This window comes from Pinus tabuliformis, chromosome 4_1, assembly GCF_031772625.1.
Source record: "Pinus tabuliformis cultivar Carrire ecotype Pingquan chromosome 4_1, CPIR1, whole genome shotgun sequence".
In the NCBI taxonomy this organism is placed as follows: domain Eukaryota; kingdom Viridiplantae; phylum Streptophyta; class Pinopsida; order Pinales; family Pinaceae; genus Pinus; species Pinus tabuliformis.
The window spans coordinates 843,435,476-843,460,312 of NC_142303.1; the positions used below are offsets into that span (position 1 = coordinate 843,435,476).

The window sequence follows — 24,837 nt, forward strand, 5'->3', positions numbered from 1 at the left end:
TGTGAAGGTTAGAGCCTCTAGGCTTTGCGCAATCCCGACACCGGCACAACCTGCACCTCCTGGCCACAGCGTCGATCCTTCCTAGTTGAGAAAGATGATCGGGCACTGTGTAGGTCAGGTTTGCTCCTCTTTGCCTTAGCGTTGATCCTCCTACTGGCTTGAACTGATGACTCTGGCTCTCTATGTCACCCCTTCCTTGCTTCTTTCTGCTAGGAACAACTTTTGTCACTCGGGACAGCTATTTTCTGCTGCTACTGCTCTGCTCTGCTGATGCCTTCAGTTATCCTGTGATTTGCAACCATGCTTCGATACCATGTTGGAATTTCTAAGTCTATCCGTAAAAAATTCTTTCTGTACTATCTGATTTATTTCTTCCTACTTGTTCATTTACTTAACAAGTTATTTACCATGTAAATACTAAAAATAAATGCAAGTATAGTATCAACACATACAGATTATCAACTGAAAGAAACAAGCACACAAGTGACACCATTGTTTTTGGACTAATGTCCCCGGAAAAACCCAATGCGGGAAAACCAATGCAGCTATCAGAGGATTTTATTATTAAGAAGTTTCAAAATACAATCTGGGTACCAAAAATGGCTCACCCAACAGAGAATGCCCTCGGCAGTAGTACCTCTCAGTTGGAGACAAATATTTCGGCTAAATCACCGGATGAACGATCTCACAGCAACACTGCAACCTAAGTCACAGGACACGTCCTTTAGGGTCCCGTGTCCCGTATTTTATGTCCTGGACACGAAAACGGCCCTAATACGTGTCGAATACGGTTTTTATCGTGTCCTGTAAAATGGAATACGTATTCGCCGGTTTTCGTCATGTCTTGAATTTGGAAAACGGGTATTTCGTTGGTAGAAAACGTTGACTGCATAAGCTGCAATTTTTTTTGAAAGAAACAAATAATTTTTGAGTGGGGCAGCTTAATGATCAAGTCTAGGCCCTAGTATTGATATGTTATTCATGGTAATGTTAAATTCTTAAAGTAAAAGTGACATTCTCCTTAATCTTCATTTTCACCCTTTTACTTAAATTTTTAACATTACCATGAAATGACTCAGGATGTTTGAGAGTGGTTCCGGCCTCATTGGATTTCATATGGAGAAAGTAGAATTTTAGATTTCATTCAAAATGCAGCAGACTTATCAGTTTTTCAGGATTTCAGGATTGGGAGATTGCAATGTTTCCAAGTGACACCACCTGCCCGGGCTACCCCTGCCACCAGTAGAGGACGTGGTCTACCTCCTATAGCTCCTACTTCTAGTTCTTCAGCTTCTAGAGCATAGCAAACTCCACTGCCAACTCCACCAGCACTAGCATCTACATCTAGAGGGAAAGGGAAAGTTGTGGCATTTTCTCGCAAGAGGGGCAGAGGAAATCAATAGGATTAGACTTTAGTTATTTTCTTATGTGCTTGTAAGTTGTACATGAACAATGAACATTGAATATTCAAGAATCAAGACCGAGCATATCACATTCTAATTTCTAAATAGTAAATTTTGATTCTATTTATTTTTTTAAAGTGAACTATGAACTTTGAGAAGTAATTATATTTTAATTTGATTAGATAAGCTGCAACCTGCAATTTAATATGGATAAAAAACTATATTTCGGTATATATATATATATATATATATTTAAATATATATAAAGCGTGTCCCTCGTGTCCTGTTTCCAGGTCGCTGCGTTTCGTATTGAATACTCGTATTTACGTGTCCTCCGTGTCTCGTGTCCTCGTGTCATGTGACCTAGACTGCAACACTTCTGCTACTCTCTTGTCACCCTGATAGGGACTGCATCACCCTATCCAACTCTCCATCTCCAATTTGTCCCACGAAATCTTCCAGCGTCAGCCTTTAGGGTCTGCGTTAGCCTCTCTGGCCCAGCGTTAGCCTCTGGCCCAGTGTCAGCCTCTCGGGGCTCTGCATCAGCCTCTGGAGCCTCTACGTCTCCCACGATGGCCCTCCTCAAGCTCTGTGCAGCTCCTGGATGCCTCTGTGTGGCCTTTGGCTGCCTTAGTGTGGCCTCTAGCTGACTCTACATCAACCCTCTCCCGGCTTTTGCGTTGATGCTCCCGGTACTATCTTTGCCTCTCTGCTACTGTATTCACTACCCATCAGCTGCAACTCTGATCACTCATTCGTTTCCTCAGCAAACCCTGCCCCAGAAAATTGAATTCTTGATCAACTCGGTGTGTTCTCCAACTGACCCTCAAGCCTCTTCTTATACTTTTCTCGTTGACAATTCAACGAACGAGATTAAGTCCCTAATCAACGGCTAAGATTAGATCTGTCTTGATCCATGAATTTTGGACCATTCTAACTCAGTTTTATATTAATTCACATTAATATTTTATTTTTCCTAAGTTTAGACTTAGGAACTCCATTAAAAATATTCATTATTTTAGTATCTCCCAAACTGGTTAGATTATGCCCAAACAATTTCTGATTCTTGGAGATCTCATGTGCTTTAGCCTCTCCACCAATTTTCGTGGCTAGAGCACATCCGATGCTACCCCAAATCAACAATCCTCACCAAAAACTTTGATTTCCAGCCTCCCAGTCTCACACCTCGGCTCCTAGTTTCTTAAACTTGATTTCACCAATAGAAATTTGATCTCCCTCTAAGCTTTGCACTACCACTGCATCAGCACTGCGTCGGCCAGTGTCAGCCTCCCTCTAGACTTCGTTCTGTCCTCTCTGCCTTGTACTCTCTGGTCCAGGAAGACTCCTCACCGGATACTATCCCTGCCCCTCACTGCAAAAGATCACTTCGAATTTCTCACCGGCAGCTACTCTACTTCAGAAATTCGATCTTCTAAACTCTACTTGATGTGTTCTCCAAGTGCCCCTCAAGCCTCTTCTTATATCTTTATGTTGGACAACCAACGACCTAGATTAACTTCTAATCAATGGCTTAGGTCATTTTGGCTTGATCCTTGTCTTCTTCTAGAAGTTTCACCCACAGTTAGATTAATATCGTTTAATTAATATAATTTCCTAAGTTTAGACTTAGGGTCCCATTAAAAATAATTAATTATTTTAATAAAACTGTCTCCGGGTGGAATTTCCCGAAACGAATTCTGGGTATTAAGAATGAATGTGTCTAAGCCTCCTTGTAAATTTTGAGAGTTAGAGCACATCTGATGCTATCAGAAATCAACACTCCTTAATGAGGAATGTAGCAATGCACCTTGCTGAAGCATCACTCTATTCTGTAACATCTCCTTCTGCGTCGCTGATGTCTAACATCTTGTCCACCAACTACTGCGCAAATGTTACATCTGTACTGTTGTTGACCCTGCCATTGTCAACACTGCATCCCTAATGCAACTCCCTCTCAATTCTGCATTCGTGTTGCTGTTGGCACTGCCACTGCCAATACTACATCTGCACTGCAACCTTCTCCAATTGTTACTGCTACTGCATCAGCAACAGAAAAGCATCCCAAATTACTGAACAAGTGTTTAGTATGATGCATCTTGTTGTTGAGGTTTTGACTACTGCTAGTCTCTACGCTGACCCTCTAAATCCTTTGCGTCGCTGTTGACTTTGCTCTGTGCCAACTGCACTGCTGCCAACTCTAGCTCTGTGCTACTCAGTCTCTGGCACTCCTAGCCACTGCAACTGTCACTTTGACACTCCTCTGCACCAACTGATACCAGTCCATCCTACTACTTCTAATCTATGCTCCCGTAGCAAGGAATTGATCCGAGAGGTGGGCTCCTCAAGGATCTTGCCCAATTGCAGTGCTTTCAAACTACATTTCTAGATTTCCCCACCTCCCTCCTGGAGATGCTTGGGCTGTCATGGCGAACTCCTCGATCTTCGCAGATGCAACCTTTAGATCATACTTCTCATCTTTGTCCTTCTTCCTGAGAGTACACTGTGTTGCGTAGTGGTTGAATTCACCACACCTAAAGCATTTGATCTTCGAAAAATCTTTCTTCTTCTTATGTTGCCCCTTGGATGCAAGGGCTGCATTCTCTTCCTCCTCCTTGGGCTTCGACCCACTGTTGCTGCTTCCGTCAAGTTTACACTTGACCAAGTCTCTCCTCAGCTCCTCTTGCTTAAGAGCTGCTCACATTCCATCCCAGTCTAGCAAACTCGCACTCCCCAGGATACTTTGGACAAAAACTTGCCACTCCTCAAAAACTGAATTCAAGGCCAGTCTTACCATCTCGGAAGCTTGAGGTGTTGACCCCACAGTTGCCAGCTCGTCTCGGGTCTCCTAAAGCTTAGTAAGGAATGGATCAATGCGTTCCCCCTTCTGCATCTACTTAGATCTCATCTTCTGCTCCAAGTACATCTTTCATTGCTTAGAAGATCCCTGCTATAGCATCGACAAAGCATCCCACATCTCCTTGGCAATGTCTCTGCTAGCGATGTGACAGACTATATGATCCTTCACTCCGTCAACGATCATTCTCTTCGTCTTCTCCATTTCTCCCTTGTACTTCTTCAGCGGATTTGGATCCGCGGGCTCAGCTACCACGCTATCGACATAGATCTTGAGAAAATGCTCATCTAGAAGGCACGACATCCTTGCCTTCCAGATCACATAGTTGGATGCACCATCCAACTGATTACGATCTCTCAATCCACTAGTTGCCATCTTTACCAATCGAAAAAGTCGAATGACCTCCTCTCTCCTGCTGTTGCTCGGCAAATGAGAATTTGAATTCCCTGGCTAGGAATTCTTTGAGGAAGAAATTCCCTCAAGTGTCTCTTCTTCCCTCTAACGTCTTTCTGCGCGGAAACTCCTTGCAGAAAACTGCATCACACCAGAAACCCCTCTTTGCTGAAGCTACTGCTGCACTGCTCCTTCTACCACTGACAGATTTCAATCTTGAAATCCTACCTCTCTGTTGACTCACTCAGAGAGAGATTTACCACAAAAATCTTTCCCTCCTGGCCTGAACTGCATAATCCCTTTGGGGTTTCGAATTGCTGCCTCTGCAGGAATTTTGAACTCCCTTCCTCCTTCAACGTTGGGCTCTTCCAACTCTGTCCTCTTGTTTCACCTGCAACTCTGATACCATGTTAAAATTTGGGAGCCCTAAATTTCTACTGCAGCAACTGATTACATTTCTTCTATTTGTTATTTACTGAACAAAATTATTTACTGTTTCCTACAATAAACACTGAAACTAATACACTGCAGTCTTCACCATTTAAATAAAATGTGGAAACAAGAAACCGAACAAGAAATAAATACACAACACATCTACACAATTATTTTTGGACAAATGTCCCCAGAAAAACCTAATGTGGGAAAACCAGTGCAACAACTAAGGGTTTTATTATTTTGCAGTAGTAATTCTGAGTACAATTTTTTGGATGCCCAACTAGCTATCCTATACAGAGAGAAACTAAACAAAACAAGTAGTGAGATGCTCTCACCCTTTAATTGGAATAATCGGACTCTGATCTCGCTGGAATGAGGCTCTGCGTCCCTTTTGTGTCAGCTTCTGCGCAGAACTGCATCAAGCCCACGCAGTCTCTGTGTCACCTCTATTGGGGACTGCGCTGCTCCTCCTTCAGACCCTCTACTGACCAGAAACTTCAATTTCTAGCCTCCCGATCTCACACCCCGGCTCCTGGCTTCTGAAACTCGATTTCATGAGCAGGAATTCGATCTCCCTCTAGGCTCTGCACTACCACTGCGTGGGCCAGTGTCAACCTCTTTCTGGACTTTGTTTTGTCCTCTCTGCCTTGTACTCTCCATCCCAGAAAGACTCCTCACTGGATATTATCCCTTCTTTGTGAAAAATTATGAATCTTTACAAACAGAAATCCTACCGCAGTTACAGGTTTAACATCTCCTACTTGTTATTTCATTCAACAAGTTATTTAATTAGATAAATAGTGATGTAAACACTACTGCAGACTACACTGACATACAGATCATAAGTTGAAACAATAGATGAGACAAACACACAAGGGACACTGTTATTTTTGAACAACACATCCCTGGAAAAACACAATGCAAGAAAACTGGTGTAGCGGATAGAGGGTTTGTATTATTAAGCAAGAAGAATCTAAGTACAACAGGTTGTCTCTCACACCGGCTAACCTTATAGAGAAATCACGACAACAAGAAATACATACGAGGGTTTACCTCGCTCCCCAAGTCACAGCTGATCCAATGAGTGATTTGACATCATCCCGTTAAACACTGCGAAGTCCCTATGCAATCACTATGTGGGCCAGTGTCTTGCCTCTAGAGAACTATGTCTCCTCTTCTGCTGGATTGATTTGCTAGATGAACACTGTTGTTCAGCCCTCCCGACTCAGAACCTCACTTCTTCAGTAAAATCTCGGACTATTGATGAATACTCTACACTGCCACTACAAGAGCCCCTCCAGACTGCGTTAGCTCTGCGTGAGCCCCTCGTGGATTGCGTAGGCCTATGTGTTGCCTCCTGATGCTCAAGTTGCCTCTCTGCTACGTACTCTTTGGCTCAGAACTTCCTCTCCAATCCAAATCTCTGTTTCTGCCCCTCACTACAACTCAAATCACTTGTTCGATTTTCTCAGCAAACCTCGCCCTAGAAAAATCGAACTAACTAATCAACTTGGTGTATCTCCAACTAATCTTTAAGCCTCATCTTATACTTTTCCTGTTGATGAATCAACGACCGAGATTAAGTCCCTAATCAACGGCTAAGATTAAATCAGACTTGATCTTTGTCACTTAGAAGCTTCTCACCCATATTTTCATTAATACCCATTAGTATTTTTATTTTCCTAAGTTTAGACTTAGGAACCCCATTAAAAATATTAGTTATTTTAATAAAATACAATCTGGGGGGAATTTCACCAAACGATTTCTGAGTCTTGGAGATCTTACGTGTTCTAGCCCCTCCACAAAGTTTTAGAGTTAAAGCACATCCATTGCTACCCAAAAATCAACATGCCCCTTGCTGCAAAAGCTCACTTCGAATTTCTCACCGGCAACTGCTCTGCTTTAGAAGTTCGATCTTCTGAACTCTACTTGATGTGTTCTCCAAGTGCCCCTCAAGCCTCTTCTTATATCTTTCTATTGGACAACCAACAGCCCAGATTAAAATTCTAATCAATGGCTTAGATCATTTTGTCTTGATCCTCGTCTTCTTCTAGAAGTTTCACCCACAGTTCGATTAATACCCTTTAATTATTTTAATTTCCTTAGTTTAGACTTAGGGTTCCATTAAAAATAATTAATTATTTTAATAAAACTGTCTCTGGGTGGAATTTCCCAAAACGATTTCTAGGTACTGGATAATGCATGTGTCTAAGTGTCCCTGCAAATTTTGAGACTTAGAGCACATCAGATGCTACTAGAAATCAACAAGGAAAGGGAAAAGAAGAAGAAGGAGGACCTATCTAAGGTCAAGTGCTTCAGGTGTGGCGAGTTTTTCCACTACAATACCCAGTGTCCTCTTAGGAAGAAGCATGACCAAGCGACAACACATGCTGAGATAGATAGGTTATCCTCTTGATTGAAGGAAGATTTCACAATATTTGCGGCTATACCTCCAGGAGTGAGGTGGGGCGACATGGGGTTGTAGTCCTAGAGAAACACAGACATGGGCAGGGTCCATTGAGGTGTCCTCCTCATGGATCATTACCTTGCTACGGGGTCCCACAGTATTCAGTAGCAGGATGGATCAGTGTTAATTGATGCAGTCAGATTCCAAGGTGACAGTTGTAGACTAGTAGAAGTCAAGTGCTGAGGAGCGCAGTGCAGTGTTGGAAGCAGTGCAGAGTCAACAACAACACAGATTCTTCAGTGGAGAGTGCAGTAGCTAGTAGCAATCAGGACTTAGGAGACAGATGCATCATACTGAACACAGTTGATTTAGTATTTCAGATGCTTCTCAGTTGCAAAAGCAACAAATGAGAGGGAGTTGCAATGCAAATGCAGGGTTGGCAGCAATATGGCAGTGTCAGTAGTAGAAAAAATGCAGGATTAGAGTTGCATAGTGGTTGGTGGACAGTAGCCAGACATCAGCAATGTGACAGAGGGTGGTATAGAGACAGAGTGTTGTGGCAGAGTGTGCAACACTAGAGAGAACACCTTCCTCACTAAGAGGAAGTCTTATTTTTTTAGCATCGAAGGTGTTATAATCTCGAAACTTTGTGGAGAGGCTAAAACACAGGAGTTATCCAAAACCCAAAAATCGTTTCTGGAAATTCCACCTAGAAGTGTCTCATTTAGATTATTAGCCTATTTTTAGTTATTTCCTAAGTCTAAACTTAGGAAAAGTGATTAATTAATTAGAATTAATCTGAGATAAGGTGTGAATTATCTAGAAACTCACACGGATTGACTGGAAAATAATCTAGGCCCTCGATTAAGTCTTAATCTTGGTCGTTGGAAGTCTAATAGAGGATTATAAGAAGAAGTTGGTGGGTAGATGGAGAACAAACTTGTGGAGTTTGATTTCCTTGGCAGTTCGACCTTCCAGAGGCAGCAGCCGAAAGAGCTCGAGCGAGAGAAGGAAGCAAAGACAGAGGGGCAGAGGCAATGAGGTCGAAGGAAGATTTCTAGATCCGGTGTGTGCATTCGCAGAAAGGCCAAAATTTCTCTAGGAAAATTGCGCATATGTAGCATAGAGGCTTCATTGGGCAGTTCAATTTGCTAGGGAAGGAAAGCATTTTCAGTTCCAGAGGCCGCGCAAAGGTTCCAGATTGCCGGAGAAGCTTTTTTTCAGTTAGCAGCAGGCAGGACAGCTTGATTAGCAATCGATTTGGGCAACACATGTGGCAAGCAGCTTTAGGTTGATTCAGAGCCTGCGCAGACCCAATTGGACGGCTTGCTTTTTAAAGGAAGTCAATTGTCGAGATTGCTCGGAGTGAGGGTAATTTCCCTCTAGATATTTTTGCCAGTGTTTTCTCTGCAGGATTGCCAGTTTTCGGCGTCCAAATTGTACTCAGAATTTCTCACTGTTGCATAATAATAAAAACTCTCAGCTGTTGGACAGGCTTTCCCAAGTTAGAGTTTTCCAGGGACATTTGTCCAAAAATAACTGTGTTAATTTTGATGTGTGTGTGCTAGCATATTTCTCAGTTTCAAGCGCTATTATTTTTCTGCAGTTTTATTTGTGAAGGATGCAGTGTGATTTATTCAGTATTTGTTGTAGCAAATAAATTGTTAAATTAAGTAACAATTACAAGAATAATTTCCAGTTGCTGCAATAGGATTTCAAACTTTAAATTTTCACACACTTTGAATGTATGGTAGGCACATACTAGATATATTACTAGGAGCCAGCACGGTAGCACCTTTTCATGTTCCCTTTCCTATGGTTTTTGATGTGATGTGGTGATATACTTTTCCTTGGTGGGATTTCCTTAGGTGATATAACCTAATATCATTTTAACATTTCTAAGCATTGCCTAATGGGGGATTTGTTTTTGATAAATGTAAGTATCCTTGTTGTGTGTTATTTCCCAAGTTTGAATTAGAGGGGGGTGTTACTGATCAAACTAGCAAGGTTGCCAAGTTCTTCGGAACTTACTAAGATTGGCACATAGAAGACAAGTCCCCACTCTTTAAGCTCAGCATTCTCTTAAAAGGCTATGGGAGGTGTTGACCACTACCGGTCAACTACCCATGCGGTACACCCCCTCTTTTCTTGGCAGAAAGGGGTAGCACCCGATCGACATGTCCGTGCCATCCTGCAGTCATTAGCATCTTGATCTTTTTAATTGTAAACCCAGTCTGCATCTATGAATTCTAAATAATATTAGCAGATCTGAGTCATGTATGTAATTAGCCTAGGTGGACCTAACTTTCTAATGATAATCTACGTCCCGGAAGGTTTTTCGTCTCACCGATCTATGATCGGCAGAGTTTTCCTTCAGCCTGACCCCAAAGCCGGGATGCATTTTGTCATTAGAACTTTAGGAGAATCCTAGTGTGTTAATCTGCTAGATTATAGTTGTGTCGCAGAACTGGGTGGTTTATGAGGGTCTGTATTAAGTGGGTTTGTCCCCTTGAGATGTAAATTGTAAAAGTCATGATGTAATGTGTCTTGAGGGTTAGAAAATGTTTTAATCCCCTCATGAGTCCTAAGTCCTAGGTCCTAGGTGATGTTTCCAAAGGCTTAGTTCGATGATCCATTTAAGAAAATAAATAAAATAATAAAATAAATAAAAATTAAAAAATTAAAAAATAATAAAAAATAAAAAATTATAAAATAAAGCAAAAACCCTAAAATAATAAAATAATAATATTTTGAGTGAATGCATGTAAAATATCATTTTTTAATAAATCGACGGATGAGATTAAGAGATGTCTTGATTCTCATCAACGGTCAAGATCATTTCGACATGGATCACTCGGACTAGCCGTTGGGATCATTTCCTTTAAATAGGGTGCTAGGCGTCATTTCAGATCATGGGATCTGTGAGTCTGGTACTGAAGAAGCTCTCTTGTAAATTTGTTTCTGGTTAATAAAAGAAGACTTTGGGGTCCAAATCTTGCTGGTGTTACTCTCTGGAAGTGCTGTGAGCTAATTTAGTTTCTGCATATTTTATTTTCAGCCATCAATAATAGCTTATTGTAGAGTATTGTGAGCACAGATATCTTGTTCACTTACTAGGGTTTAAGTGCTGTTAGGGTTTCTGAAGTAATGGCAGGTATCTCCATTACTTTTTGAGATCTAGCAGCATTTTTGCCCTCTTTACTGATGGTTGTTTTGAGCTGTGCAGAAAACCCTTACTAAAGAAGATTGGTGGGCGTTTGGGGAAGTTCTCGGCTGAACCAGCCAACTCCCGCAAGCATTTTTTGCTGAGCCCAGTTGGATTTGATCCTGGGTCTATCATTCAGTTTATTTTTCTAATTTGCATGAGAGATTTTCTGAAGTTCTTCATAGTGAAAATCTGAAATTTTTATTCTTTAAAATATTTCTGTTCTTATTGCTGAATCTGGCTGTTAAGGGGCCAAAACCTGTAAATTAATCAAGTAGTTTCGGGGTTTCATTTTTTGTTTATTTTTCAGTAGGTTGCAGGGTGTTCTCTGAAAGTTTCGAAGGGATTTACTCTAAAATTTTTGCATATATCTGTGGGCTTTTCGATCTTGCAGATTACAGAGAAGATTTATGAGGATCCTGACATTTTGGTTTTCATTTTTGCTGGGAGTTCGTAACTCATATTTCTTGCGGTGAGGTACTGGGAAGTTTTCAGGACTTGTGTCGGGTATTATACACGTGGATATCAGAACTGCTCTGATTTTTTTGGCTCCTCATCGTCCGCTGCTCCATTCATCGATTTTCTCCACACCGGCCGACCTGCGTACAAAACAAACTTGCGTGGATTCAATTTAAGTTTATATTGTTTAAATGCCAGCAAATTGAAAGTAGTGCTCAGGGAAATTTGCTTGATTCATACGTGATCAAATCTTTGCTGCCTTACGCACAGTCTCGCCTTCTTGCCGCCGTCATTTCTCCATCGAAATCCTGTGGATTTGCGCACGTCCTGAGTCGTCCTTCACGCAGAGCAGGGTTTCTAACACGCGTGAGTGAGTTTCGAGTTCTGAGAAGTGATTCGCCAAGGTTACGTCCTGTTTGAGGCCATAAAGCATGCGTCGAGGCCTCCTGGGCAATAGTCTTCATGTATCGTGAGAGCTGCTCTCTGCGTGCACCTGAAGAGTTATTTTCGGTGTCCTCAAACGTGACTGCGGTTTGTTGCGTGCACCCGAAGAATTGTTCTTTGTATTTCATGACTGCGTTTTAGCTTATGCCTTTCAGGTATTCGGACAGGTAAGTATAACATCGGTTCACGTTTTTTCTCTTCGCCCTCTGCCGTCGAAACTGTGCTTTTGAGTTTTCCTTCTTTGTATATGCAGACATGGGTATCAATCGGCATGGTTCCGTAAGTTTTTTTTCGATTAGCATATTTTAGTTATTTTATCCAAGCATTAATTTCCTTTTAGGGTTTCGTTAATTTTCTTTTGGATTCGATTTACGTTTATTTTTTTTTAGTTTATCATTTTTTCAAATAAAATTTCGACCTTTTATTGTTTAGCGTAGGTTTTTTCTTTTGTTTGTTTTATAAAGAATTAAAATAAAAACACAAAATGAAATGCGATTTAGCTTTTAGATTATATATATATTAAATTTCATTTTTATTTTTGACCTAGGGTATATGTATATACATGTTTTAACTTTTAGATTTAGTTTTATTTTGACTAAATTTTAGATTTTGCTTAGTTTAGATTTTTAGTTTTAATATTTTAATTAAAAATCATATTAAAAAAAATAAAATTTGAAAAAGCATCGTGGAATTTTTTGCCAGATTCAGTGGTTTTCCTCAGGGAATTATCATGTTATATCTTTCATGCTGAGATCTAAATTTTCAAGTCGAGATACGAATATGATATCTGGTTAATGATTTATGATTCTCGTGGTGGTTCAAAGCATTCATCTTTTCAAAATTCTCAGTTCTGGTCATTCTAAGAGCATTGTGATTTCGCTGATACCTTTTGATGACAAAGGATTGCTGTTCATGGTTTATGTTTCTATATCATCTAACAAGTAATCGTTTTAACAACAATCTCTTAAGGCACTGGTCATTTAACTTCACAAAATCATTTTAGTGTTTCGTGTCTCCCAAACCAACTGGTCGACAGTTGGTCTCTTTCACCTCGTAGGGTCTACCCCCCTTAGCCGCGGGAGACAGGCTTAAATGGAGAGATCGGGGATCAGAGTGACAGCCCCCGGTCTGAGCGTTGTCGTGTCAATCTGTGCGACAACAGTTTTTGGCGCCGTTGCCGGGGAAATTGTTTTCTCGGCGTTTCAACGACAATCATCCTTCTCATTTTTATCTTTTCATCTAGCCCAGCAACGACAACATTTTTTGGCACCATTGCCGGGGACAGAGTTTTTCTGTTCGTGGAGTTTCATCGGCATTCATTTTCTCATCTTTCTCATCTCTCATTTTGAGCTGGCAGATTCAACCCTTGGGGTTATCATTTGAATCTTTTATTGTCTTATTTTTCGCCATATCAGTAGCATCTCTTCGGTCTGTTTCTTGTTTGGGTGGCGAATCCATTTTCTCATTTTTCCCAGACAAGAAGCCTTCCTCATATCTGCTTGTGGTTACTTTTTGGATCCTAGAATCAGATTCATTGTTCAAGTGGCGACTCCACTGCTTTCATCTGTTAATTTTCTTGAGCAGAAATCTCTTTCTATCATCCATTTGATCCCTTATTGTTCATCATGGATTATTCATTTAAACCATGTCATTTTACTGATAATCTCCATGATCTTCCAAAAGAGGCCATTTCTAAATTATTTAAGTTCTCGGGTGGTGATTCGGTCGCTGTTAGACAGCATTTAAACAGGGTTACTTGTGTAATGATCATATATTGTAGACTTCCTCAATATAATCATGAAGATTTCAAGATGCGTCTATTTGTCCATTCTTTAGAGGGTGATGCTTTGAATTGGTTTAACAATTTTCCTAAGGATTCTTTCACTTCTTTACAAGACATTGTCAATGCTTTTAAAGATAGATATGGTAATCCAAACAGCTTGCCTTCTGCCCCTAAAATTGTGCATCAGAACAAAAGTAATTTGATAAAAGGTCCAGCTGTCGGTGAAAGATTCCAAGACGATTCTTCATATCAGAATGTGTCATCCACCGGTACTATTGCAGATCAAGTCCATGATAGTGGAAAATCAGGGACAAATGACAATGAAAAGGAAGATCAAAGGCAAATTATACAAGAACTAATGCTGCTGGTAAAAAATATGGAGGCTAATCAAACTAATTATGTCAATGATGTGAAAACTTTATGCACCCACCTGGAAAAACGTAATAGGGAGATGGAGATTATGCAAAATCAGCATGCTAAAGAAATTGAGGCCATAAAGACTAATCATGACACAAAAATTAGTTTCATGCAAAGCAAGATGTCAGGCTTAGAGGAAAATATGGCGACCATGAAAGCGGATCATGATAGGGAAATTAATTCTATGCAGAACAAGTTATTAACTATGGATGAAGAAATGACTATCATGACGTTTGATCATAATAATCAATTGGCCGCCATGCAAGCAAATCATAAAAAAGAAATAAACTCCATGCAGCATTGCTTGATGGACATAAAGGAAAAGAACGATAAAGTAATAAAAGATATGGAAGAACACCATGCCAGGCAAATCAGTGCTATAAAGGTTGAACATTCTAGTCAGATGGATGCCATTAAAATACAGGTTCAAAAGTTTCAACAGTGGTCAGAGGATGAGAGAAACCAAGAACCTTCTCATTTGCCGCAACAAGCTCCATCTTATTATGAGGTCATTGGTTCGATTGAAAGATGGTTAATTGAAGGAGATCCAGATAGACTTAAAAATGATAAAAATCAGATGCGGGATAAAGAAAGACATGTCACTCATATCTTACATACTTCATCTGATAGCTTTGAAACAGAAAGTTCCATGTCATCAGTGACACAGCCTGCCACAAAGAAAAGGCGCAAGAGAAAGACAATGAGAAGAAGATTTGATGCATCAGACGGCCGTGAACAGCTTGATTTTCGGATAGGAAAAAGTCCTACCATATGCAGAATTGGACATGGAACATCCGACAAACAGCCGACAGATTTGCCTGAAAGCAGGCAAATGCTCAGTATACGCTATATTGAACACATCTGATGCCACGGGGCATCCTTTGTATTGTATTTCTATCCCTACTCATTGTCTTTTCAGCATTTCATTTCTGTTTTAGGATTAGATTTGCTTTTCTAGTTTAGTTAATAAATGAAGAGCTTATATCTTTCCTGTGCTTAATGTTATATGATGATTTTTGGACGGATGCTACTTATATTTTATTGTGTGTTGTGTGGATGCAGATTCTGGATTCTCACATTCCTACAGAGCAGCAACGTGTCCCCAAGTAGAGCCAGATGTTGACCACTACCGGTCAACTACCCATGCGGTAAACCCCCTCTTTTCTTGGCAGAAAGGGGTAGCACCCGATCGACATGTCCGTGCCATCCTGCAGTCATCAGCATCTTGATCTTTTTAATTGTAAACCCAGTCTGCATCTATGAATTCTAAATAATCTTAGCAGATCTGAGTCATGTATGTAATTAGCCTAGGTGGACCTAACTTTCTAATGATAATCTACGTCCCGGAAGGTTTTTCGTCTCACCGATCTATGATCGGCAGAGTTTTCCTTCAGCCTGACCCCAAAGCCGGGATGCATTTTGTCATTAGAACTTTAGGAGAATCCTAGTGTGTTAATCTGCTAGATTATAGTTGTGTCGCAGAACTGGGTGGTTTATGAGGGTCTGTATTAAGTGGGTTTGTCCCCTTGAGATGTAAATTGTAAAAGTCATGATGTAATGTGTTTTGAGGGTTAGAAAATGTTTTAATCCCCTCATGAGTCCTAAGTCCTAGGTCCTAGGTGATGTTTCCAAAGGCTTAGTTCGATGATCCATTTAAGAAAATAAATAAAATAATAAAATAAATAAAAATTAAAAAATTATAAAAAATAAAAAATTATAAAAAATTATAAAATAAAGCAAAAACCCTAAAATAATAAAATAATAATATTTTGAGTGAATGCATGTAAAATATCATTTTTTAATAAATCGACGGATGAGATTAAGAGATGTCTTGATTCTCATCAACGGTCGAGATCATTTCGACATGGATCACTCGAACTAGCCGTTGTGATCATTTCCTTTAAATAGGGTGCTAGGGGTCATTTCAGATCATGGGATCTGTGAGTCTGGTACTGAAGAAGCTCTCTTGTAAATCTGTTTCTGGTTAATAAAAGAAGACTTTGGGGTCCAAATCTTGCTGGTGTTACTCTCTGGAAGTGCTGTGAGCTAATTTAGTTTCTGCATATTTTATTTTCAGCCATTAATAATAGCTTATTGTAGAGTATTGTGAGCACAGGTATCTTGTTCACTTACTAGGGTTTAAGTGCTGTTAGGGTTTCTGAAGTAATGGCAGGTATCTCCATTACTTTTTGAGATCTAGCAGCATTTTTGCCCTCTTTACTGATGATTGTTTTGAGCTGTGCAGAAAACCCTTACTAAAGAAGATTGGTGGGCGTTTGGGGAAGTTCTCGGCTGAACCAGCCAACTCCCGCAAGCATTTTTTGCTGAGCCCAGTTGGATTTGATCCTGGGTCTATCATTCAGTTTATTTTTCTAAATTGCATGAGAGATTTTCTGAAGTTCTTCATAGTGAAAATCTGAAATTTTTATTCTTTAAAATATTTCTGTTCTTATTGCTGAATCTGGCTGTTAAGGGGCCAAAACCTATAAATTAATCAAGTAGTTTCGGGGTTTCATTTTTTGTTTATTTTTCAGTAGGTTGCAGGGTGTTCTCTGAAAGTTTCGAAGGGATTTACTCTAAAATTTTTGCATATATCTGTGGGCTTTTCTATCTTGCAGATTACAGAGAAGATTTATGAGGATCCTGACATTTTGGTTTTCATTTTTGCTGGGAGTTCGTAACTCATATTTCTTGCGGTGAGGTACTGGGAAGTTTTCAGGACGTGTGTCGGGTATTATACACGTGGATATCAGAACTGCTCTGATTTTCTTGGCTCCTCATCGTCCGCTGCTCCATTCATCGATTTTCTCCACACCGGCCGACCTGCGTACAAAACAAACTTGCGTGGATTCGATTTAAGTTCATATTGTTTAAACGCCAGCAAATTGAAAGCAGTGCTCAGGGAAATTTGCTTGATTCATACGTGATCAAATCTTTGCTGCCTTACGCACAGTCTCGCCTTCTTGCCGCCGTCATTTCTCCATCGAAATCCTGTGGATCTGCGCACGTCCTGAGTCGTCCTTCACGCAGAGCAGGGTTTCTAACACGCGTGAGTGAGTTTCGAGTTCTGAGAGGTGATTCGCCAGGGTTACGTCCTGTTTGAGGCCATAAAGCATGCGTCGAGGCCTCCTGGGCAATACTCTTCATGTATCGTGAGAGCTGCTCTCTATGTGCACCTGAAGAGTTATTTTCGGTGTCCTCAAACGTGACTACGGTTTGCTGCGTGCACCCGAAGAATTGTTCTTCGTATTTCATGACTGCGTTTTAGCTTATGCCTTTCAGGTATGCGGACAGGTAAGTATAACATCGGTTCACGTTTTTTCTCTTCGCCCTCCGCCGTTGAAACTGTGCTTTTGAGTTTTCCTTCTTTGTATATGCAGACATGGGTATCAATCGGCATGGTTCCGTAAGTTTTTTTTCGATTAGCATAGTTTAGTTATTTTATCCAAGCATTAATTTCCTTTTAGGGTTTCATTAATTTTCTTTTGGATTCGATTTACGTTTATTTATTTTTAGTTTATCAGTTTTTCAAATAAAATTTCGACCTTTTATTGTTTAGCGTAGGCTTTTTCTTTTGTTTGTTTTATAAAGAATTAAAATAAAAAAACAAAATGAAATGCGATTTAGCTTTTAGATTATATATATATATTAAATTTCATTTTTATATTTGACCTAGGGTATATATATATACATGTTTTAACTTTTAGATTTAGTTTTATTTTGACTAAATTTTAGATTTTGCTTAGTTTAGATTTTTAGTTTTAATATTTTAATTAAAAATCATATTAAAAAAAAAATAAATTGAAAAAGCATCGTGGAATTTTTTGCCAGATTCAGTGGTTTTCCTCAGAGAATTATCATGTTATATCTTTCATGCTGAGATCTAAATTTTCAAGTCGAGATACGAATATGATATCTGGTTAATGATTTATGATTCTCGTGGTGGTTCAAAGCATTCATCTTTTCAAAATTCTCAGTTCTGGTCATTCTAAGAGCATTGTGATTTTGATGATACCTTTTGATGACAAAGGATTGTTGTTCATGGTTTATGTTTCTATATCATCTAACAAGTAATCGTTTTAACAACAATCTCTTAAGGCACTGGTCATTTAACTTCACAAAATCATTTTAGTGTTTCGTGTCTCCCAAACCAACTGGTCGACAGTTGGTCTCTTTCACCTCGTAGGGTCTACCCCCCTTAGCCGCGGGAGACAGGCTTAAACGGAGAGATCGGGGATCAGAGTGACAGCCCCCGGTCTGAGCGTTGTCGTGTCAATCTGCGCGACAACAGGAGGATTCCCTATGAATGACTTCAGCCAACCAAATATTAATCAGTGCCTTATATGGGGTCTTGGATGAATAGTGGGTTTAATTGTTTGCTATTATACTGATCTAGAGATGTGAAATATGCAGAGCAATCTCTCAAAATTGAAGATAAATAGCAGGTAAATGGTCCAAATGAATGAGCAATTAATATACTTACCAAGCCTATAAGTTATCTTTGATTTAACCCTTTGGTAAGAGGGGTTACTGTGTTTAATTTGCTTGTTGTCCTGTGATCGTAGATTGGAAAATCTACAGAAAAACACATAAAATAGTGGCAACAGCCTCCTAAACGTGTCACACAATAGTGCCTAAGCACTATAGATTGAAGATCAAGGGGTGGGGGAAGATAGAAAATTGAATATAAATGACTTTAAATCATTCCTAAGCCTCAACCCTGCAACAAAAATGAAATCCTAGCAAACTGGAAATTCGATTGTAATGGTTTTGGAATCAAACTCCACTAGGTGAAAAACCAGAAATAAATTCTAGCTAATAAATAAGAGTTCTAAGTGTTCGAATAAGTTGATTTTTGTCCCAAATTAGTGATATTGTCTATAAAAATAAATTGAGCATGATATACGAGGGGTTTATGATGAAGCTTAGTTGGAAGAGCCCTTGTACCTTGAATTCTCTGGAAAATCAGTTATAATATGGTTGTAGCTTATTGCAGATATGCAAAATGTAACTCAATATACTTGTGAAGATAATGTTTTTGAAAGTTCAAATCAAAGTACATTGATCCCTAGGCATAGATCTAATATCTATCCTCAAAATACCAAGGATTACTAGCTAAAATTTACAATAAAACTTTAAGTACAAGCTAGTAAAATAATCTAACTAAAGCAGAAAATTACCAAGTTTTTTGGGTTTTAAAATAAAAGATTGGTTGTTGAGAAATGACTTACCTTGGACACAATTTTACCTTTTGGATGGCCAGGTTGTGAATTACATTCACATTTAAGTCGGTCATGTACTTTGGAGTCTGGACAATGAGGTGGGCTTGAACTCGGGAATAGTGTATTGCAGGTCTGCAAAATGGAACTGAAATCTCGAATCAAAGTATATTGATCTCTTGGCTTACATCTAATATCTATCCTCAAAATCCTAAGGGTCATAACCTAGAACTTTTGATAAAACCTTAGATGCAAGCTAGTAAAATAATCTAACTAAAACAGAATATTATAAGTCTTTTGGATTTTAAAATAAAAGATTGGTTGTTGAGAAATGGCTTACCTTCGCCATCATTTTACCTTTTAGATGGTTTGCTTGTGAATCACATTCACATTTAAGTTTGTCATATACTTTGGATAGTGATGTGGTCTTGGGCTCGAAGAGTGTGCAATGCCCCCACCTATGTCTAATCGTCTCCACAACATTTTGAATACAATTAGGAGCAACCTTTAGCGAGGTGTCTCCAATCTTTGGGTTAACTATGGCAAGAGAGATCACCCAGTTGAAGCTATTCCCTACACTCCAATCTACAACAAGAGGAATGAAGAAGAATAGCACCTTGTTCACCCTCTCCATGTGGCTATGTAACCCCTCAATGGATTGTCTCTCCAAAAATTGTGTAATACTTACTAGTTATGAATTATCTTATTAACCTCTTTTTACCTGTACCAAGAGAGCATGAAATAGAGAAAACCAACCCACAAAATAGAGACAAACTCTTTGCCAAATAAAAGTTCTATTATGGCATAGATTGATCTTACAATTCAACAACAACTTGAGAGGAGAGGCTAGCCTTTTATAATTTTTCTTGTAAAGGCTAGATAACGGCTAGTTTAACCTCTCTCTCAAAATAATAATTTTTAGCTGTCATCCACATGTTGGAGACTAAGTGAAATACAATAAATTATTTTCATTACATTTATTTTGCCTACTTAGGGAGTTTGATTTGGTTCACATGACCCTTAGAAGTCCAATGTTCCACTTGCATTGACCCCCAGAAAATGAAGAGATGAAGAAAGATGGTCCTTAAACACTGAATGTTCCACTGTAGATGCTCCAATGGCTAGCTTGGGTAGTTTGACTTGGGTAGACATGAGTTTGACCCAGACCTAAATTGGATTTGCTAGACAAACATCACAAATTTCTGAAAGAATTATGGCTGAAATTCTGCTCATGGAATCAGTATACTCAAGCTTTTAATTAGCAAATTGTGGCTTCAGTCCAGTCCTCTAAATCAATGAACTAAGGCTTAAATGTAATAATCAGTGAGCAGGGGCTTCAAATAATAGATTCAAAGCATTCTCAAGTGGGAAAGTTTTGGTCATCTCCTGAACATTCCAAGTGTTAGAAAATATCAGTCAGTGAATCAGTGAAAATTTCAAACCAACAATTTGCATTTTTTCAGTTGAATTTTTTTCAAATTAGCATGTTTTGTTTTTCTCCTGACTTGGAATCACAAATTTGGTCTTTCTAAGATCAAAATTCAAGTTTCATCAAAACCGTGGTCTAAAATCTGGTTCAAGACTTCATCTGGTTCTGACCAAGTGACATCAGATGTGATACGGAAGCAATAAAAGTTTATTCACTCAATACTTATGTTGCCTGCTCTTGTATATGATTTTGTATGGTGTCAAATATAAGTATAGGCATAAACTTTAAGCTAGGAACAAAATTTTCATGGTACTATAATGTGACATTGCTGTGATGTTCATGCAGGCAAAAGATTTGGGACTGGCACTAGCTTCAGCCAAAAACATTGGAGTAGACTCCCCTTTGACTGCTGAACTACATGAAATGTAAGTATATAGCCTATAATTCATGATATTTTGGAGGAGCAAACAACAAGCTCCAACATTAAATATCATTAAGTGTGTTTTTGCATTATGTAATGGTATTATGTTAGTGAATTTAATTAATGACATGACATGCAACCATTAAGTTAAGGTCAATGTTAGATGGTTAAAGTTTAAACTATAAAATTGATGTGCACACAAGATTGCAAGGTTGGGGAGAGAGAGAGAGAGAGAGAGAGAGTTGATTGTAACAGCTAGTGATCAGGATGACCTTACTATGTTCTCGAAAAACTGCAAATATCACATCAGCCACTTAAGGCAGGTTTTTGAGAGATGAAGAAGATGTGGGATATTTCTAAATCCCAAAAAAGCTGTGTTGGGGGTTACTAAATGGAAGCTACTTGGTCATATAGTGTATGAAATGTTGATTTTCTAGTGCAAGTAAGACTAGTACAATTTTTCAACTTGATAACTACTTCCAATCATACAATTTGACTTCTTATAGCATTCCAATCATTAAGCAGTTATACGTGAAATTTTTCAACCATTCACTTTCGTCAATAGAGCAATAGATGAATAGTAAAACAAGAAACAAAAGACACCAGAAATTATGCTAGCAGCTAGGGCAAAACCCACAAGGGGAAAACCCAACCAATCTTTTCTTATGAGAGAGAGAATTCAGTTCATCAAGAGTACATCAGAATATTCCAATACAAGATTCCAAAATCTAACCTCAATATATCCAAGTCAAAACCAGTCAAAGAGAGAGAAGAAAGTCAATGCTTGTCAAAGTTCAGCTCTGCAACAGAAGGGCCGAATTTTGGGATGAGGTAGCTAAATAGAGGGGCTGAAATTCGGTTTTGAAATTGCCTCAGAATCATAGTCAACAAACCAGTTAAATTCTGGTCAAAGTACAGCCTCCAGAGTTGACATGTGGTCAACCTGCAGTCAATGAGACCAAGAACAGGAGAAAAGTCACCATCAAACAGAGTCAGAGTATCTCTGAAATATTCGGCCTCCAAGATAGTCAAAGAACTCGGTCAAATAGAAGCGATCTCTCCAAGTCAATGCTGGTCAAAACAAAAAACTAGAAGGCTAGTCAATGTAGATTCTAGAACATATTCTCCTTGACTTCTTCGAATGTGTGGATGTCTCCTTGCTATTTCAAACCAAATGATGTGATGTACGATGGATGCCAAATGAGTTGGCTGCAACGAAGTTGTATTTATATGTGTCTTAGGAGGTGGCATTTCCACACGTGGGGCTGACTTGTGCACTTTAGGTCAACTTGGTCAAACATCAAAAATTGAATTTTCTCCATTGATTTTCCAATGAAAATACCGACCATAGCTACCAAGGAAAGGATTTCAAGATCTATCTCCCTTACCAATCCATAGGTCTCTCAACAACTTCCTAAGTGAGAGATCACAAAATCAGTGTCCCCGGCCAAACTCGTCTCTCAGTCATCATGATCCAAGGGATCACTTCATGCCTCAAAATTGTTGAAAAGTGTAACTAGGTTCAGTCTTCATAATGACGTGTAATCATGATTTTATGTAATTGATGTAAAGAAGAAAAATAAAATTATTTTTCGAATGCTTGATTCATGGTTTTCATGCTCAAGGAATTTTATTTTAGTTAAGGCTCCCATTGTGAGCCTTTAGGGTTAGTCATCAAGTCATAAAGTCTAGGAAGTCAATGCCATGTATTGAAGACATGTTACATATTGTAAAAAGTGATTTTGATTGTGTCAATTACCCTCCAAGGCCTTGTCACAAGCTATACCTCATGTCGGCCTTCTAAAAAGGATGAAGAAGTTTCTAGACAACATGTCGGCCTAAAGTACAAAGTGAAGTCAGCCCAATTTGTGAAGACAATCCACTATATATAGAGGACTCGACCTCCATTTGAAGGCATCTCGGTCAAGCATCCAAGACAAGAAGTAGCACGAAATCACAAGAAGAATAAGCCTTATAACTAGCGAGAAGGAGAAAGGGAAGAACGAAGATCTGTGACACTGTTTTTGGGCTCATCTCCTCACACGTGTGGCAGAAACTAGGGTTTCTACAGTGGTATCAAATCAGTCCCTTACGAAGTTATCAAGAAGGTCTACAATACACTCCCCTTGCTAGCCGAGAGCACCAAGAGAAGCATTCAAGGAAAGCGAAGGAGGAAAAGCATCCTAAACTCTCTCTCTCTCCTCACACGTGTGAAATTGCAGAGGTACAGATTGCAGGTCTGTGGATAGAAACCGAAATTTCAGGGTAGCCGAAAAGTGCAGTGAAGAAGGCAAGTTTGACTTGTGTTGACTTGGGAAAGAAGAAGAAATTGTGAAGAATCTTGTGACTTGGTCTTGGAGAGGTTGTCATGTCAAGGGTCTTGGTCTTGGTATTCGTCAATTGAAGTCTCTATAAGAAGAAGACTTCGTTTGAGTTTTCCTCTCAAGTTGGAGAGGTTTTGGCCCTGGTTGATCGCCTATATTTTGTGTCTCTTGCCTCTTTTTTGTTCATGCTTTGGTAACTATTTGATCGAAGAAGAACAATATAATAATCTAAGAAAAGAAAGATCCTAATCTAAGGAAGTAAAAAGCATTCACTAGCAGTTATCATCATAGAGAAATCATCTAATCCTAATGCCCTAGATTTCTCAATAAGAACTAAGCTCCCCAACCAAACTCACTCGCCTCCCTGTCAACAAACCTAAGGGAGTGACAATCTTCCCGACCAATCCATTGGTCTCTCAGCCGCAGCCCAAGTAAGATTGTCAATAATATGATGTTGTACTATTTGTGCTCCCTCTCTCTTACAGAAGGGTTCTCAGCAAATCCAAGTTGTTCTCTAAAATAAGAAAACTTTATCTGGGACAATGGATTTGTCAAGGAATCAACAACTTTCTCATTAATAGGGACATATTCGAGCCTCACAACTCCCCTCTGGACAATATTCCGAATGTAATGATACTTGATCTCAATGTGCTTCGACTTGTCATGAAAAATCGGGTTCTTAGAAAATTTCACACAACTTTGATTATCACAATATATAGTGGTCGATTCCAACACTTGATCAAACAAACCAGTAAACAACTTTCAAAGCCACATAGCTTCACAACAGACTGAACATGCAGCTATATACTAACCTTCAACCGTACTAAGAGAAACAAAAGTTTTCTTTCTATTAGACCATGAAATCATAGCAGAGCCCAAGATAAACAAAATATCTTTCTATCATTAGAGCTTCCAGCCCCATCAGCATCAGTGAAACCATACAGCTGCCATTCTCCATTAGAAGCATATCTCAAACCATATTCAATGGTGCCACACAAATATCTCAATATATGTTTTGCTACAACCCAGTGTACATGATGGGGCTCAACCAAGAATTGGCTCAATGTATTCACACTATAACAAATATCAGGTCTAGTGTTCACAAGATAGTTCAACGAGCCAATCAATTTTCAATACATAGAGGCATCAATCAAATCAGAATCATAGTCATGTATCTTCTTCAAATTTGTCACCATCAGAATGTCCATGGACTTGCAATCCATCATGCCAAAGCTCTGAAGGATCTTAATAGTGTACTTGCCTTGGCCAACAAAGATTCCATCAGGATTTTTCCAAGCATCACCAAGCATCTTCTTCTTCTCTTCTTCATTGATTGGTTCGCATAGGTCTTAGGCTGGGTAGAGGAAATCGGTCCGTAGAAGTCCGAGACTGCAGGGTCCAAAGCTCATACGTGTGTTAGGGATTTTGGTTTCCAACTGCAGGCTTGACACAGAAAATTTTCGGCTATAACCGCAGGCTTGTCCATGCGATTGAAAGCTCTCAACTACATGCATCCTTCTTCCTTTGTGTCGTTGGGCTCTAGGGCCGAAATTTGACATTTGACCGCAGTTGACCGTAGTTGACCACAAACAAGAAAAGTTGTCTCTGATCTAGATTGATGTTGGGAACATATTTTTGAATGTT

The 24,837-nt window shown here is 39.3% G+C and overlaps 1 protein-coding gene across 2 annotated transcripts in view; it reads left to right on the plus strand.

Annotated features, from left to right (window-relative positions):
* LOC149178850 (6-phosphogluconate dehydrogenase family protein) overlaps positions 1–24,837 on the plus strand; it is a 433,139-nt gene that overhangs the window by 342,485 nt on the left and 65,817 nt on the right. For both annotated transcript variants that reach the window (XM_089420463.1, XM_089420464.1), the window contains exon 10: positions 20,794–20,873. In XM_089420463.1, the coding sequence (XP_089276589.1) occupies positions 20,794–20,873 (80 nt within the window). The remainder of the gene's footprint in view (positions 1–20,793; positions 20,874–24,837) is intronic.